This window comes from Aythya marila (assembly GCF_965140915.1).
Source record: "Aythya marila genome assembly, chromosome: 5".
NCBI lineage: Eukaryota > Metazoa > Chordata > Aves > Anseriformes > Anatidae > Aythya > Aythya marila.
The window spans coordinates 33503181-33521136 of NC_139046.1; the positions used below are offsets into that span (position 1 = coordinate 33503181).

At 41.2% G+C, this 17956-nt stretch overlaps 1 protein-coding gene across 3 annotated transcripts in view; it reads left to right on the top strand.

The window, feature by feature from the left end:
• Window positions 1-17956, top strand: part of MAPKBP1 (mitogen-activated protein kinase binding protein 1) — a 96022-nt gene that overhangs the window by 56981 nt on the left and 21085 nt on the right. For all 3 annotated transcript variants that reach the window (XM_082762368.1, XM_082762370.1, XM_082762369.1), the window contains exons 10-20: window positions 1786-1975; window positions 3080-3226; window positions 4150-4334; window positions 4446-4537; window positions 4907-5032; window positions 6800-6870; window positions 7326-7447; window positions 8441-8516; window positions 10178-10289; window positions 10857-10920; window positions 13908-14033. In XM_082762368.1, the coding sequence (XP_082618494.1) occupies window positions 1786-1975; window positions 3080-3226; window positions 4150-4334; window positions 4446-4537; window positions 4907-5032; window positions 6800-6870; window positions 7326-7447; window positions 8441-8516; window positions 10178-10289; window positions 10857-10920; window positions 13908-14033 (1311 nt within the window). The remainder of the gene's footprint in view (window positions 1-1785; window positions 1976-3079; window positions 3227-4149; window positions 4335-4445; window positions 4538-4906; window positions 5033-6799; window positions 6871-7325; window positions 7448-8440; window positions 8517-10177; window positions 10290-10856; window positions 10921-13907; window positions 14034-17956) is intronic.

Consider the following 17956-nt stretch of genomic DNA (forward strand, 5'->3'; position numbering starts at 1 on the left):
CTCCTACTATTTCCCTCAGGATTTCTCTTCCCTCAATCTTGTACTTTGTTGTCTTGTTTTCCTCCATTGCCCCAGTATCTTCTGCCTTGGCTCTCAATTTCTCACCTTCTGAGATGGACAGTTTCCCAGTTTTCTTCTGTTGCCTCTTTTCCACTGCTGTTCCTAGTGGGGAAAGGAATCCAAAGGTGTATGAATCCACCAGCTTTCGTTCTAGTGGATATCTGGAGTTCCAGCATCTACAGAGAGATACTATTTTTTTTTTTTTCTTGAGTGTCTCAGCATGTTTTCTCTAAACTTCTATTGGGAACTTGAGGTAAAAAGTTCAAACAGTACATTGCATAGCCCTTCTCCAGAGTATCTGTGGAATGATAATCCAATAATGAAGCTGGAAAAAGAACTATTTCAGTTTAAAGTTTTACTGGTTTCTGGTGGTGCTAAGCCAAGCAATTGCATACACAGACCATTTAAAAGTACTGTCTGCTGCTCTCATCCATCAGTCAAGTAGAAACATTCATGTGATTCTTAAACATGCATTTTTAAGGTTGATTACAATCTTAACATTTTTTTTATTACTTCCAAAAAGCTTGAAAACACAGGAATCTTTATATTCCCACAAATGCCAGAGCCTTTCTGTGGGATGCTGGTTGTCCACAACTGCCCACAACTGTATTCATGACTTGATTTTTTGATAGGGTCTGGGCTGCACTCTTAGCCCTCAAAGTTTTTCACTTGGAGAAGCATGGCTCCAATTGTCCAGTGTACTTGGATTCATTTTGGCCCTCATCCCTGCATCTCCATCAGTCCTTTTAAATTGCCTGATCTCAACACCCTAACACTTTGGTACATTATTCAGTACCGTTAGCAGCATTGTGAGATGGGTGTGTTCACCTCAGATCAAGAGAATAGCTCCTTCTCTATGTGTATGGCAGCAGCACTTAATGGAAGACCCCTGTTGAGGAAATACAGGGTTCACATTGGCACAATCGTGTTACAACCTGGGAAAAAGAGTGTTTCCTTCTTCTACAGAATCCCTCTGTATTTAAGTTTGCTTCAGAGAACCTGCCTGCCTAGAAAGGACTGTGCCCATCTGCAGTTGCCCATCTAAGGAACCTGCTTTGGCAGGGGGGTTGGACCTGATGATCTTTTGAGGTCCCTTCCAACCCCCTCAATTCTGTGATTCTGTGATCTCACGAGTGCTCCAAGCAGCCCCAAGCTGGCCTTTGTGCTGGGCAGGGGTGGAAGGGAAGCATGTCAGACAAGTGGCAGCTGAAATGAATCATTCCCTTGTTCATTGTGCTGTTGTGCTTCTGTATTTTAAGTAGCAGCATGCTTCCCCTTGGTGCTGCACAAGAGCAGTTCCTGCAATCAGTAAACAGAAGGTAGCACACATCAAAAGTTATTCCTCCATCTTCCCCTTTCTTTTGAGATTGCTTGACTTGGATTTTACCGCTTGGTTATGCAGTGGTAAATGATGATGACCTCCAGTGATGATCAAGTGTTGTCTCTGGTGGTCATTCAGGGAGAGCAAAATGCCTGTCTGTGGTGGGACTCTGCGTTGAATGGTAAGGAGAATGCCTTTTGCTATGGGATTTTCTTTTTTCCCTTGGGACTTTGCTTGTTCAACTGACAGGCCTTCCCAGCCAGCTACTCACTCTACCTGTGTACTCCATACTGTATTTTTCATCGAACCAGATCCCTGCAGCAAATCTGAGCGCCCATGCTCGACCTCCTTGCTCAGACCCCAGGAGAGCCCAAGTTAAGCAGGTTGTTGTTCTCTCTTTGCAGTCGTCTTTTTTCCGGTATGGCTGATGCGAAGTATCCGGACACCATTGCCTTGACGTTTGACCCCACCAACCAGTGGCTCTCCTGTGTATACAATGACCACAGCCTGTATGTGTGGGATGTCAAAGACCCGAAGAAAGTGGGCAAGGTGTACTCTGCTTTGTACCACTCTTCCTGTGTGTGGAACGTTGAGGTAAAGATAGACAGGGAACATTGTCCACAGATACAAGTCTGGGTTGTGAGTGGTGGTTGGGGAAGTCATCTGAAGAGCTGCCAAATTTGAATATTTGTATATTTGAATATATATATATATATATATATATATATATATATATATATATATTTGAATATCTCTCACTTAAAGTGGAGAGAAAGAGTTGACTCAATTTTCTTTCTGTGGTTACTGTGGTTGTTATGGGCCTTGGGTTGGAGCTGGAGGCAGTCCTTTGGCTGCACTGCAGGTGCTGACCAAATGTTTTAATTGCAGTGTGTTACTGGGAAAAAAATATTAATATCACCACTAAAAGGTGAGAGGTGACGGAAGGGACAGAAAAAGATAAAGCTGGATGGAAGAGCTTCTTTCACCAATACACGTGTTTACTGCTGACCTCAGAAAAAGGCGTTTGAGGTCTGTGGTGAGCAAGTGCTCCAAAGGCAAAGGAATGAAACAAGTGATAAGATCTCAGCTCAGGTCTTCATTAACCTATTTACCAGTACATCCTGCATTAGCTTCCCAAGTGGTTATTGTCTTCCAGTCTGTCTAGTTGACTTTGAGAGGGAAGTTGTAGTTCCCTTGAGAGGGAAGGATAAGGAGATATAGGAAAAAATGCAATTGATAATATGTTGATGTATATCCTAACAGTTATAAGGAAGAGGAAAAGTGGAAAGGAAGTGTGAAGAGGTTGAGGACTCTTTTTTATTTATTAATCACTTATGTCCCTTTCCTCATGGTTTATAAATCCACAATAGTACTTGAAATTCTCAGACAACAGTGCAGTGTTGTTGCATGGTCTTTGAGGTGCTCTTTGAACCATTAGGAGCAAAGAATGCTGGCTTATTGCAGGCTTCTTAAAGGGATGTTCTACATTCAGGGAAGCTCAGTCAGCATTTGTTTGAAGTGAATATGAAGCTGTGGTTTAGAAACAGGGTTTCCTTAGGAGAACTCCTGTCTGGCTCTCACCTTTACAAAGCAGAGAGGACAGCTCTTTCCTTTTACTCTGTTTTGAAACTTGCTTCTGGTATCTAGGATGCCAGTGCAGGACACATTCATTCAGAGGTTGCTTTTACCTGCCTTTAGATGTATCCAGAGGTGAAGGACAACAATCAGTCATGCCTCCCCCCTGGTTCTTTCATCACCTGCTCCTCTGACAACACCATTCGTCTGTGGAACACTGAGAGCTCCAACATTCATGGCACAGCACTGCACCGCAACATCCTCAGCAATGTAAGATCCCAGGGTTTGGTCACCTCCTTGCTCTTGGGGTTGCTCTTTTTTATGCATAAGTATTCCCAAGTTAAGGCCCAGACTTCTCTGGACCTCTAACTCAAGACAGGGTTCTCTGGAAGTAGAGCACAAGTCTAGTAAAATCTATCGACCTGAAGAAACGTAATGGGAATAACAGATGTAAAGACAGCTTGTCTGAAATGGCCCTGGGTACTATTGTTTTTTCCATAAATCACCCAAGGATTCACCAAGCTTAGTCTTTTCCAAAACAGTTCATGTCATGTGCTTCAGGAGGGCTGCTTTTATTTTTCCCAATCTCTGTATTGTGTAACCACTTGGAGATTCATTTGGGAAAGGTCTATTAAATGAGGCAGAGACTTGAGAGAATTAATGAGGAAAATTTTACCCTCACTTCATCTATACTAAGGGTGAGGATACTCATCCAGTACAGTGATTGCTTATGGACATTTGCTTCTGCTGTCAGTTGTGTTGGAAGATCTTTGGGCACAGCAGCCCTGACCTGCCTGTTCTCAGCAATGTGCTCATGGTGGAAAAAGCTCCTTCTTTTGAACTCCTCTCAAAAGGCATGGGCTGACTTGGATGATGCTCAGAAGTCTTTCAGGTTCCCGCTGTGTCCTCTACTACATTGTAATCACTAATCCCAGAGCTTTTTTGTTGTGCAGGAGATGCTAATAGTTTCCAGCCTAAAGGGTAATCTTTTGCAAATGGTGGTTGTGAAACACAGCTGTGAAACTTTCATGCTGCAATATGAAGGGACTGAATGTTTGCTCCTAGCTAAAAGTTACCACCAATTACAGAATTACTGCCAGTGAAGTTTATATGTGGGCCAGGAGCCATGTTTCTAACTTCACTTTAATATTTTGTATCTAGTTAATATTTTTCTGGGTTTATTGTATTCCCAGGACTTGATGAAAATCATCTATGTAGATGACAACACTCAGGTACTTCTGGACACAGATTACAACTCAGGAGGAACTGCAGACAAAGCTGACACACAAGTGATGGACACGAAGGTGGGGATACGCACTGTCTGCGTGAGTCCCAGTGGGGAGCACCTGGCCTCAGGGGACAGGATAGGCACTCTCAGGTAATCCCATGTAACTTCTTGTGCAGGGTGAGGGCTGGGCAGGCATGAGAATCAAAACCAGATTTTGCTGGTTTTATTAAGCATACTAAAATCAGCCGTGTTATGTCTTAGGATATATGAGTTGCAGTCTCTGCAGGAAATGCTGAAGGTGGAAGCCCATGACTCTGAGATCCTATGTCTGGAGTACTCCAAACCTGACACAGGTAAATGCACTGGAGGTCCTTCCCTTTTGCATATGAATGTAGTGTTGAGCAAGTCAGAATGTCCAGCCATGGTATGTCAGAAACTTCAACGGATTTGGGAGCAGGCTTATAGCACTGGGCTAGTAGACTGAGACTTTGAAAAAGGCATCTTTCGTGTACTGTTCCTTGGAATATTGTAGGTTAAGATTGAAACTTGTTCTGTCTGCTATTGTGGTATGAAATTCGAGGGCATTTCTTAGTGTCCATCCCTGCAGTTTGCTACAGTATGTTTTGTTTCTAAGATGAATTAAGAAGCTGTTTTAAAATGGTGACTGGAAGAGCAACTGGATTTTCAGTAATGGTCTTGCCCTCTTTTTAACTTTCTTACAGGGTTAAAGCTCTTAGCCTCAGCCAGTCGGGATAGATTGATTCATGTCTTGGATGCTGGAAAGGACTACAGCCTGCAGCAGACCCTGGATGAGCATTCTTCTTCCATTACTGCTGTGAAGTTTGCAGGTAGATAATTGCAACCTCCCTTCAACGTTGGATTTAAACACAGCTGTTGTCCCAGTGGACATAGTTGTGTCTGTGAAATAAATTGAACTGCTTAAATACTAAAAGTAGGTCAGGCTGAAGTTGCTGATGCTTTTTTTGTCATCTGTAGCTATAGTCCTAGCAGAAGGTGCCTCTCTTTCCCATCTCTTTTTTCCTTCTCTTTCTTCATTGAAAAAACTTCTCCTGATTGAATCCCCAAGAATTTCTTTAGAAATCTGTTTTCTATAATGATTTACTCCCTTTAACCGATGTCAGATGGTTATACCCTTTTCTTAGTAAGGACTACTGTGGAACAGTCATCCTAAAAAAAAAAAAACTTAAACCCCAGAAAAATATTTTGGGATTAACCAGTCACAAGTAAATTTGTCATTGCAAACCAGTGTGAAGTTTTGCATTCATGATAATGGAGCACACTGCATCCCCAGCACTGTTGCTTCTGGTGGTCAAAGACATCAGTGCAGTGTGGTGTGCTGTTGTCAGTGAGCAACAAGGACTGGCTGATCTGCAGGGGAAGAGGAGCCCGTAGTCAAGGGTGACAGGAAGGCTGGCAGAGCTAGTGGCCTCACTGGCAATGGGAAAGTCCTACAGTACCTAAACAGGGTGGAGCAGACTAAGTCCAGTGACAGTAAATAGATTCAGCTAGCAGTCCAGAGCACCAGACAAATCCATAGTGATGAGACAGGTCCAAGAACAAGCCAGGAAGACAAATCAGCAAGTCAGGGTCAGTCTGGAGTTGGTGTGCAAGGTTGGTCCCAGTTCAGCGATTGCTAGGCAAATCTATAGAAGCATGGCAAGTTCGAGTTCAAATCAGGAAGCTGAGTGTGTGGGCCAGGGTTTGGATCAGTGGGGTACATGGCCAGGTGTAGGTGTGGTTGCAGTGCTGCTGCAGCATTGCTCAGTTGGGGTTCAAGGATGAGAACCTGACCTTGAAAGTAGCTCTCAAATGGAAGTCTCAAGTAAAAGGACCTTGCTAAAACTTCAGGGAGCACTTTCAGGGAGCCTCTGTTGAGGTGCTTCAAGCTTTTTCTCAAGTGGCTCCAAGGCCAGCAAAAGTTCTCTGACAGCTCTGTCTTACAATGAGCTGTCTTGAATGCAGCCAGCTGAACTAGGAGATGGGGGAGGCACACTGAAAGCCCTGGCAGCTCAGGCCATTGTGCTAGTCTATGAGCTAAAAGCAGTCCTGCTGTAAGTGGGTGCAGCTCAAGTGTGTGATATTGTATCCATTTTCATTCCATTGATTTTTTTCAGGTGCTGCTTTGATGAAGAAATAGATTGGTTACAAAACAGTGTTAAGGGAAGAAGGAAATCCTGACCCTTCAGTAAGAAAGGGCAGCAAGAAATATGTGACTGATTTTGAGGATGGAAAATTGCCTATTGTCCATTTTCAGCTTACAAGCTGAAGTGTGACCCGCCTTCATCTTGTCATATTGCCACAGAGTACTGTGGCACACAGAAAATAAGAACATGAACATGTTACTGGGGGAAAAGACAGAATTACATCCTAATCTGTTGCATAAGTCCTCTGTGTTAAGATGTCATGCACTTTGAGCATTATCAGATTTTGTCCCCGAGAAAGGGCTTCTGTAGTGCTGCAGTGTCATACTGCTAAGGTAGGAGTCGGTTTTAGTTAATCAGATCTGGAATAAATGAGCAGTGGTATAAGTTGAAGCATTTCCTCCACCTTGTATCTCTATTTATCTTTTGATCGTCTCCTGCCTTTTGTTCCAGCCAATGATGGGAAAGTGAGAATGATCAGCTGTGGAGCAGACAAGAGCATCTATTTCCGCACTGCACAGAAGGTAAAGTTATTGCAGCTTGCTGTGTGTTTTTTTAATAATCTCTTCAAAAAAGAAGTACTTTAAAGAGCAATATCAGAATTCTGCAAGTGCTTGTTGCTGTTTCAGCCTCAGTGTCTCCCACTCTGTCTCAATACAAGAGATTACATTCAGAGAACTATTTCTGTGAAGCATGCAGGGCTCCCAGCCTGACCTCTCTCAGCAAGATTCAAAGTAGAGAACTGTCAGGATATCTGCTTTTCTTCTGCTGTCCCAGCTATTGTGAAGAGTATGAAAGAGTATTGTGAAGAGTGAAAGAGTATGGGCTGGAGGGAGGAGTTTGCTGTGCCTCCAGTCCCAGCTGCTCCCAGCACACCTGGTTAGGGGGAAGTGTTGGTTTGTGCTGGCTGTGTGAGAGCGTCTGAATTTAGAAGTTTTTAATAATGGGTTAACTACTTGATTTTGACTTGCTTGCTTAGACAGGAGAAGGGGTTCAATTTACCCGAACACATCACATTGTTAGGAAGACCACTCTGTATGACATGGATGTGGATCCCAGCTGGAAATACGCAGCTATTGGTTGCCAGGATCGTAATATCAGGTTAGTTTTCACCTCTTGTCTTGAAAATATTCTTGCAATCATAAATGAGTTGGCCAGAGCAATCTGAGCCCCATCATTGTTTCTTGATTCTTTGCCACAGCACTTTCAGAGTGATTTGAGGTCTCACCTCAAACTCTGAGGTTGAACTCTGCTTTTTCCCTTGCTGATAACAACCAAACAAGTGTAGTTATATAGTAATGTCCCTTGGATTCTCGGCTTCTCGCTGGCTTGCCCTGCAGAGCAAAGCCTTTCTACTGGAGAAAGTGTGCCTTCCTTGGCATATTATTGAGCTGTGAGGCAAGAACTTCTGCACTATGGTAACTTTTACTTTTAAAAGTATGTCCATTGAGAAGCTTTGAGGTAATGTGAAGTAGCTGGGACTGCAGGAGAACTGAACTAGTTGTGGCTGTCTTTTCGCAAGTGGAGCCCATTCTCTGCTCCCTTTTTATCGATTTCTCCAGCCTGTCTGCTTCTGCCTTCAAAGCAAAGGAGAATCTCTGTAGTTGTGTGTCTCTTGTAGTATCTGGATGACATGCTGAGAATTCTGGACATAGCTCAATGCCACTGCTCAATGTCATTTGTTTTTGCATTCTCATGTAAATGAAGGGTCTTGCTCTCTTAAACCTTTCTTTTAATATGAAGAAACCACAGGTATTTTTATAGTAAGGGTGGACTGGCTGGAGCTTATTATGAGCTGTTCCTGCTACATAACCATTAAGAACCATAACAAGGCATAGCAAGGTTTGCTCCCTCCCTTTCTACTTCCCTTCAGTGCCAGCATACTATACTTGTTCTTGATTGAGAATCAAACATGAATTTTAAATCAGATAATCTGCTTGATATTTTATCATCCAGTCTTAGGTCCTTACATTACTTTCAAGGTTGTTTCTTAAACCATTTAATTGATTGGTGGTTATAGTTTGTAGAGACTGCAGCTCTACTTTCTGTGGTTAGGCCCTGTTCCCTGTATCTCATGTGAAATGTTCCCCCCAGGGTTTTCAACATAAGCAGTGGAAAGCAGAAGAAGCTTTACAAGGGATCCCAAGGTGAAGACGGCACCCTCATTAAAGTAAGTTGTTTTCTTTCTTCTTCCCTTTTCCTTTTTCCTACTCTTCTGAGTGTAGATTAGAGCTTAGAAAATGAAATATGAATCTGAACACAATGTTGTTTTTTTGTTTTTTTGTTTTTTTTTTTCTTGCTCTCTACTTTGCTTATCCTTATCCTGCTGTTGCTTCCTCCTACCTCCATCCGTAAGGGACAGTAAAGTAATTTTTTTAAAAAAGTAATTTACAGATAATTTCTCTCTGTCCCCTGTGAGACATAGTCCCATGCTGCAAAAGCAAGCAGAACTGCAACAATGTCCATCAGGAAATACTTTAGTCTCCTTACTTCAGTCCTTTAATTTTTTGCTCCAGAGAGCTCATTCTGGCCTTCTTGATTGTTGTTGATAGGATTTTTAGGTGGAGATGCCTGTTGATCAGAGTTGAGAAATGTCATTACTGGAGGGCAAGTGCAAGTTCAAGGCTTTACAAGTTGGTAAAATTAAGTAGCATCTGCTCTGGAAAGCTCAAGTTCTCTGAGCCTTGGAGGGCTGGACAAACCCAGCACTTTTGTTTAGACAGAGTCTTTCATGTTTCACAGCTGCTGAGTGTATCCAGGCTTTGGGGTAACTTGCCTGCTTCTGCCACTTTCCTGTGCTTCCCTTGTTTAAGATTTAGTATTAATATTGATGCTAGCACATTGGTGTGTGGAAGTGTTACATTCATGTCTTTAAAGGGGGAAGACCGATTGACAAAATCAAAGTATCTTTCTGCTTAAGTTACCAAACAAGCTTCTTCACTGTTTTTGTTTTCACTCATTTTTACGTTTTCATATTTTTATACTTTCTAGAACAAATATTTCTGTTCAGCTGCACAGGCTTAGCAGTATTACTGATGGATGTAAATAACTGGGTTAAAAAAAGGAGTGGAAAGCAAACAGCTTTGTTCAGTGTCACCTCTTCTTTTTTACAAAGAGAAACAAGTTTTCATTCTCTGTGTCTATTATATTCCTATCCAGTTTTTATAAGCCATAGTAATGAAAATGAAAAATTGATGGTAAGCTCAGGTGTCTGATTATATCTTTCTCAGAGTACAAACCGTGAAGTGTTGCTGGAAGCTGCATTTTTTTGTTTTTACTATCCTTTATTTTCCATGTGTATCTCAAGTGGGGAATCTCAATTATTTTGTTTGTTTTTAGGACAGTTATGTAACCAAGGGATTATAGTTGCCTCTGGAATTTAAACTTTTTTGGTATGTTGTTGTGAGGTCATAACATACATAGAAGTTTAGCAAATAGAACCCAAACAGTGACATCTGAAGCAAAAGATACAGCAACAAAATAAACATTATAGAAAAAAAGCTATTGTTATTTTAGCGTAGTGGCTTCTTCAAAAACCAGACATTTTCACTCTTGATTCCTCGAAGTTCTGCAAAGCACAAAGCATGGCATTTGCTGACAGTAGCTATATTTGCTGTGTAGTGCTGGTGTATATTTAAAACAAAACTAAACAAAAAAACAACGAAGCTGTGAATGCAGGAGATTTGACCACATCATCATCAAAGATGCTTTTTCTCAGTTAGTTTCTCTCCTCAGGATTGGAGTCTGAAATTTTCACTAAAGTCTGGCAGCTCTGGTTTTATTTATTTATTTTGATTTTTCTATTTTGTTTTTCTCTTACCTCCTAAACAGGTGCAAACTGATCCCTCTGGGCTTTATATTGCCACCAGTTGTTCTGACAAGAACCTCTCCATCTTTGATTTCTATTCTGGCGAGTGTGTTGCAACCATGTACGGGCACTCAGGTAGGGCATGTAAACTTGTGGAAACACATTTTTCTGCTGATGACTGTAATATTACCGTCTGATACTAGTTGAAGCTTTCTGAGGGTTCCTCTCCACCAAAGTTTACCCAGTGGGTATTTTGGACTAGGTTATATTTGGGTGAAATTGTCATAGTTTATTTCATTTCAAACTTTTTTCAGACTGCATTTCGCATTGGAAAACATAAGCAAATGCACATGTGTGCCTGTCAGGCCACATATTTGTTTGCACAGTTAATGGACTGTGTAAGATAGTTTGTGTTTTTTCAGTGTATGCTAAATTTCTTTATGATATACTCTCAGCTCCTGTAATGCAGGGGTTATTCTGTTATAGACAAGAAGAGACTTCAGTCTGTCTGCTTATTTTGCCATGGCATAGCCTTTCTAATCTTAGGTGGTTATGGTAATTGGGGCATATCGATCTGTGAAGTGTTTGGCTTTAATCAGTCTGTGTTCAGCACAGCAATTCAAATTCTATTTGGCTAATGATCTGTTCTACTCTTAGAAATAATTAAAAGAAGGTTTATTGATTATGCTTTATTTCACACAGAAATTGTAACTGGGATGAAATTCAGTAATGACTGCAAACATCTGATCTCTGTTTCTGGTGACAGGTAAGGGGGATTTGTTTGTGATACCAGCTCATACAATTTTACACTAAATTTAATGTTTCTCCAGAAGGAAGGTAGATTTATTTCATGAGGAATGTCTTATGAAGTCCAAAGAAACTTCAAGGCGTTCTAAATCTGAAATGTGCTCTGGCAGAAATGATGCTTCCATAGAGCAAGACATCTATGTGAAACGTTTTTCTTGTGGTTTTCTGAATGTAGGTACTATTATTCCCTGCTGGAAAGGAAACAGGGATGTGACCTCTTACTTTACCACTCTCAGGTCCGTAGCATAATGCAGTGTAATGGAGTTTGTGATATTCTGAACAGCGGCGCCACATGGTTTGTGATATTCTGAACAGCGGCGCCACATACTCTTACGGTACCCCCATGTGTGAGGTTTCACCATGTGAACGGGCCTGTCTAGCAGCAAAAAGGAAAGGCCTGTCCCCAGTCTTCCCACTCCTGTCCATATGGTCCTTTTCCCTGCTCCCCTAAGTCAGTTGTGGTGCAGCTGAACCTCACTAAGCTGGTTCAGGTCACTAAATCAGCAGCCCCTGGCTCCCCAGCTAAGGTTCCTGCTGATTATTGAGCCAAATCAGCTCATGAAAACATTAAATAATAACCAGACTGAGCCTAAGGGAAAAGCAGAATATATGCCAAATGTAATGATTGTAGAGGTGAGCAGACCTTTTGCTTCTGGAATCAGTGAATGCTTAAATCAGCTGAAACTAATAAGATTTTCCTTTAAGAAACAAGGCTTCCTGGAGTGCCATTTCAAGGCCTTTGCAACCCAGATTCTCTCTTTCTCTCTCTCTCTTCTATTAATAAAACAACTGAACTGTAAACAGAGTTCTAGAGAGTCAATTGTTACAAAATGTAAAATATATCACCTTAAATTGCATGGAGTTGTTACTTGTTTCAGTAAAAAGTAAATTTGTCTTTCCTTTTATCTTTCATGTGTGTAAATAGATTAAAGGAAAAGTTGCAGAATAAAGACCCCTTTTGTTGTGAATTTCTGATAAATTCCAGAAACGTGGAAGCTTTGAGGTAGCCAGTGCTGCATGTGATTTAGCGCAATGTTCCCTTGTTGACATAAGAGAGTGTCATTTTCTTCACCAAGGGTGTGGAGGAGGAGGTTGAGAAGTGAGGAAGGGATTCATGTAGAACTTAGCTGTAAGGAGCAGAGAAAGTGCCTTTTACGAAGGAGAACAGGGAAAATAGCCTGATCACACGCTGCAGCATGTGCAAAGAATGAAACTGGGAAGAGAACAATGGAGATGAGGGGCACAAGGATTGGGAGAAAAATACTGCACGTTCAAAAATAAAATAAAATAAAAACAACAGAAAAAAACCCAAAGGGGTAGGTGGAAGCATACTTATGCAGAGCTTTTTGTCGAATGCTAATGTATTTAATGCATTTACAAATTCATGCTGTTTGCTGCTTATCTCTAGGTTTGATTGCTGTGGGGGCGGGGTAAATGAACAAGCTAGATTTGCTTGCCGAATTTTCTTTGCCGCTTTTCAGTGTTGTCTCAGCAGCAGATTATAGTTGCTGTTATGTTCAGGAGAGATGCTTTTGGAGGAGACACAGCTGGCTGCCTTAGGTTGCCATAGTTCCCAGATGCAGTGCCTCACAACTTTCTCTTGGCTAAAAAGCTGGGGAGAAGGATGACAACGTATTCACTGGTGATGGGAAGCTTCTGTGTCTGTGTGCGACTTGAGTAGCTGGGAGTGATGTTCCACTCGTGTGTGACAAAGCTCAGGGACTGGGGCCAAGAAGTGATTTGTCAGTTTTTTGTGAAATGGTGTTTTGTTGTTGTTGTTTGTTTCCTTTTGGTGTGGCATGAAAAAGAAACTTTTAAAAATGTCCTTTCATGAAACAAACAAAAAAATAATAATGTAGAAGATGCAGGCATTCAAGATCCTGGTGCTTTTGGTGTTTGCCTCTGGTCCAGGAAACCAAAATTCATGATCACAGTTCAAAATAGTAGAGGAAATGAATTTTTACAAACTAGCAAGGAAGGAGGGGAAAGCCCCTCATTGAAAATTCCTTTGTGTATTGGAGTACTGATGAATAGGGTGACACTGACAGATCTTGAAGAACTTGATTAAATACTCTTTGGATTCCAAAGTAGCAAGCCTGATGTTATAAGTGATAGCAAAAACACCACCCCTGTTTCTACATCAGCGTAAATACACCCAGCTAGACAGGAAAGATGGGTGAGATGAAAAGAATTAGTTAGCACTGAGGTTGTATTTTAAAGAAAATACTGGTTGCTTTATTGTCTAGTAGCTGAAGATGAGTTACAGTATTCTCTAATGTGATGAGGAATTTTTTTTTTTTAAGCTGGATTTCTGAAGAAAATGAAACCAGTGAGATGACACTTTGTTTCCCTTTCTTAAACACTTTTTTTAAACATCCATTGACCAAATTCCATCACATTCCTTAGAAGTTTCCTGGGGAGAGTCAGAATAGAAAAATAGAAGAACTACCCTGGTTGTAAAAAGAATGACTGCATAAGCTTAACTGTTAGTACACCACAGAGAATCAATGAGATGGAGGGAGAGACTTTAGGAAAATCTTGCCCATAGGGGAAGGTGCAATCAGAGCCTGCAGCTTAATTGATGCTAAGAGGATGTAAAACACATCTGTAGAGAGCCAGACTTCATTTATCCTGCTGGCTATGGAGTAACTTGTTATGATATTTCCTTCAGCAGCTGGTTAGGTAGGGGAATAGAGGTACAGGACAAGACGTGAGCCCGTGCAAATGTCTGTGCAGTTGCTCTAGTTCACAAGGAGTCTTTGCCAGGCAGGCTTTACATTTTTGTCATGAGGCTTGTGATGGGATTGAGTTTCCATTAAGCTGTTCCTGTGTTTGTCTCTCCCCACCACAGTTTAGAAGGTCTCTTGTTTGCCTTTGCAAATGAAATCGATAATGTTAATAAAACGAGCTGAGACTTAAACCAAGCCTTATCTTTCCCTCTTTCAGCTGCATCTTCATCTGGCGTCTGAGCTCAGAAATGACCATCAACATGCGGCAGCGACTATCTGACATGAAACAGAGAGGAAAGCAGGCAGAAAAGTCACCTCCACATAAGACAGCTGGACTCATGAGGTGAGCAGAGTAGACTGAGAAGAGCTGGCTTTGTAGGATTTAAAATGAAAAGTGTGGCACTGGGGTTCAACTGGAAAGTTTTTGCTGTTTTCACTCACAGTGTCTTCTAAAAGTTCTCTTACTCTTCTGTTGTTTTTGCCATGATTTTTGTGCCTCTTCTTTGGATATACAACCCTGACTGTGGTATTCCAGACAGGCTTACCTGCTGTTGCTTCACTGATTGCAATATGTATGTAATGTCCCTTGTGTCTTATTTTAGTTTAATAATGTGGTCAAAAGCTTTTTACAAGCAGTCTAGTACTGAGATTGGTACACAGCATCACACCAAGGAAGCCTTGTTCCTTCATGAATAAAACTTGGTGGATCTAGGCTAAATGCAATTTAAAGGTGATTTTCTTCAGTGGCAGTACTGACATAAACCTGTGAGCTGCATGAGTTTGCCATGTTGATCATAATTGTGAAAAGTTCTTACAGTTGTATCATTTCTTTGTTAACTATTTTCAGGAGGCTTTGAAGAAAGTCACCTTTAATTATAAATATAAAAATAATTTCCATGAGAAGTTCTTGCCAGACAAATCATATTATTATTTTTGCTTGGTGAGCAACATAACTAAAAACTGCCACAGTCTACAAACTAAATAGATCTAAATTTATCTGGTGACCTTTCTTTAAAAAGTTGTTCTTAAACACAGACACTAGTTTCATGTAGAACAAGAGGGAGAGGAAATTATGAATTATTAGGGTAATGTCTTTGGATTCTCTACAGTTAGTAAATAGCTGAGACTCACTTGACCAAAAGCAACATAGGAAAGGCTCCTGGCAAAGCTGATGTGGGATCAAAGTGGAGGGGGGAGAAAAAAGGAAAAAAAAAAAAAAGAAAAAAGAAAAACAGAGCTTTTTGATGCTATGTACCACAGTTTTCCTCCTCCGAATGGCTACAAATTGATTTCTGGATATAGAAGTGCCAAAGCTTTGGAGAACTTACCACACTGGTCGTTAGAGTATCACAAGGAGCTTCCTGCTCCCTTTGGGAGCGAGTAACATTTGAACAAGTCTGTCTGCATAGTTTCATTTGGGAAGGTCTTGATCTGTTCATTCTTGAAACAACTCTTGCCTAATAAGTGCTTTCAGTAACGATACTAGGAGAACTCATGAAGCCTTTTTCTAGCCAAAATTCTGGAGCTGTCAAGCAATGTGCTTTTTATAGCAGACTCTCCATTATTCCAGCAGCTGCCGCCTTACCCTACTGAGGCTCAGCCTGTGACAGATAATCCCAGTTCTCTTCCGCATTAGGTGATACTTGTTTCCATCACAGACGCTTGCTGAAGGGCGGTGTTAGTGCCACGCCAACCCCAGCACTTTATTAAACTTGTTTGGTTACCTCCTTGCAAGCCTGGAATCTTCTTGTTTGGTCAGCTTTGAAAGCTTGTTTTCAGTTTTGATCGACCGCTGTGGTCACTGGATTTCAGCAAAGACATAACTCCAGAGCATTTTGGATTGGGACTGAATATGGAAGAAGAGCCTATTGGACCAGCATTACTGAGGTGGGAGAAGAGAAACTAATGAACTTTAGCGAGATTGGTTTTCTAGATGCCCTAGAGCTGTTCTGGTTGTGTTTCCAAAGTCTGTATGTGTAGGTTGCAGTAGAGAGTTAGTTTATACCTTAAGATATAAAATTGTTGTCTCAAAAGGAGTCACAATAATATTAAGAAAGATCCCTGCCTGGTGATATGTCATTGTTGTACTAGATTTTCTCAAGAATGGTATTACTAGAATTTGGTGTGGGTAGTAATGCATTCTATAGTTCCATAATATGAGAGTATGACAAAACGAATAACCAAAATATTACCAGGGAAACAAAACTGAGCTGAGGTGGCAGTGGGGAGCAGGAGATTTCTAATTCACAACAGTGCTGTCTCTATCCAGCTGCAACTGACAGGGCAGGGATTAGCCCAAGTGAATAACATCTGGAATGCAAACACGTAGAAAATGCCTTTCTGGGTCAATCCAGTGTTCCACAAAGTTCAGTGTTCTGTCTCTGTCTGTGGAAGTGCTGTTCAGTGAGACACTGATCCTTGCACCTTTGTGGTGCACTCGCCTTATGCTCAGTTGTTGCATCTGGGATGTTAGGAGTATGCCTGTTCCTTTTAGTCTTTGGTCATGGAGCCATTGTCCACCGAATTTGTATAAATCCTTTTTGAACTCTGTAATATTCTCTGCCTCTGCACCCTCCCATGGTGACAAGTTCCAGGAGTTCACTATTGTCTATGGAAAGAAAGACTTTTTTCTCTATTTTAAACCACACTTCTGCTAGTTCATTGAAAGCTCCCTGGTTCTGAATATTGTGAGTTTTGGTGAAGTGTAGTTCTGCATCCAGATACGTGTCATCCCCAGGGTTTTGTAATCCTCTGTCATAAACTCTCCCCATCCAACCTTCTTTCCAAACTGAGTCTTAGCCTTTTTAATACATCCAAAAACTTCTAGAGATACTAAAGCTTCTCCTCTGAAGGATTTCTCTGACTCGCCTTATGAGACATTACGTTATTTTGGACCTGATCAGACCTGTATGACCCACCATTCTCCATAGTGCCCTTGATAGCCTTCTAGTTCTGCCTCTGGTTGTGAGAATTGCTGATGTGTGCTTTTCTCTTATCTGCTGAACATGTGGAGCTTTGATTGTTTGGGATAAAGAACTTACTCAGCTGATATTGCTGGTACATTTTGGTTTTGAGACATTTGTGTTTTCAGCTGAGGAGTCATGTAGAGGCCTTTTAATTCAACTTTTGATTTTGATCCAAGTATGCGTTTATTGTTTAGAAAAGCTTGTCTCAAAATTTTGGAAGGGAAGTTTTAAATTGATTTTACTGTGGAATGTTTACAGCAATTAGTCTAGTTTTAGCTGAGCATTTATATTTTTTAATTTTAAAAGTCGCTTTTTCTGTGACTTTCACTGAAGCTCTGGTATAAATAGCAGAAGATGGAAATGTTATCTGAATTACATTGGCAAACACACAGTAATTTTAGACAAAGAAATACTGTGTGCCCTTGGGTATATTTGGAAAGAGGAGCTCCTTATCAAATTTTCAGTGAGGCTTTGGTCCAGTCCAGGAAAGCTGTGCCTTTTCCAGGGCTCATAAAGGGGCAGGTTTTTGATGCCAAATCAAAAGTGGTGCCTGAGTCTGTGCTGGGCTGCTGAGGTTTTAACACCACGGAAGCTCTGAAGTCAGCAGCACTGTGATCTTTCTGTCAGGAAAAGCAGGGTAACTTTGATTTTAAAACCCTTAGGCATTTGGCAGAGGATGGAATCAGCTAGTGTACCCTACCACATAGGATGTTAAGGTTTCATAAATAGACTCTCAGAGCTGACAGTTTAAGTAGCACAAGATCAGAGTGGGAATGCTGATAACATATCTGTTGAAAGGATAGTTGACATTCTCGTGTTTTGTTGTGTTGTTTTAAGAAAAGAAAGAAAGGTTAAACTGAGGACATGTAAAAGAATACAGAGTAGTCTAACATCAGTTGTCTTAATACTAGAGCTCCGTACATAGATGTAGCACTTCGAAGTCTACTATATTATATGTCCTGAAGACTTTCTAACTGAAGGTCCTTCCCTGCCATTGACCCTGTACTGGCCGACCCTTCAGAAATTGGAAACTTTGAAGTGCAACTGACTCTGCCCATCCCCACAGAACAAAACCTAGGCATGGTACTAGGAGGGGATAGTTCCTTAGCAAAGGAAGCCAAGAGCACGGACAATTAAAATCGCTGCACTGAGTCGCACATGTAATAAGGCCATGGACATGTCTGTACATGCTGTTCCGGAATAGCTACTCTGAAACATTCATTCAGGTGTAATGATGCTTTGTTGGGGTTGACTGAACCTGTTCTCAACAGGAATTCAGCAAAACCTCAGAAGTCTTCTT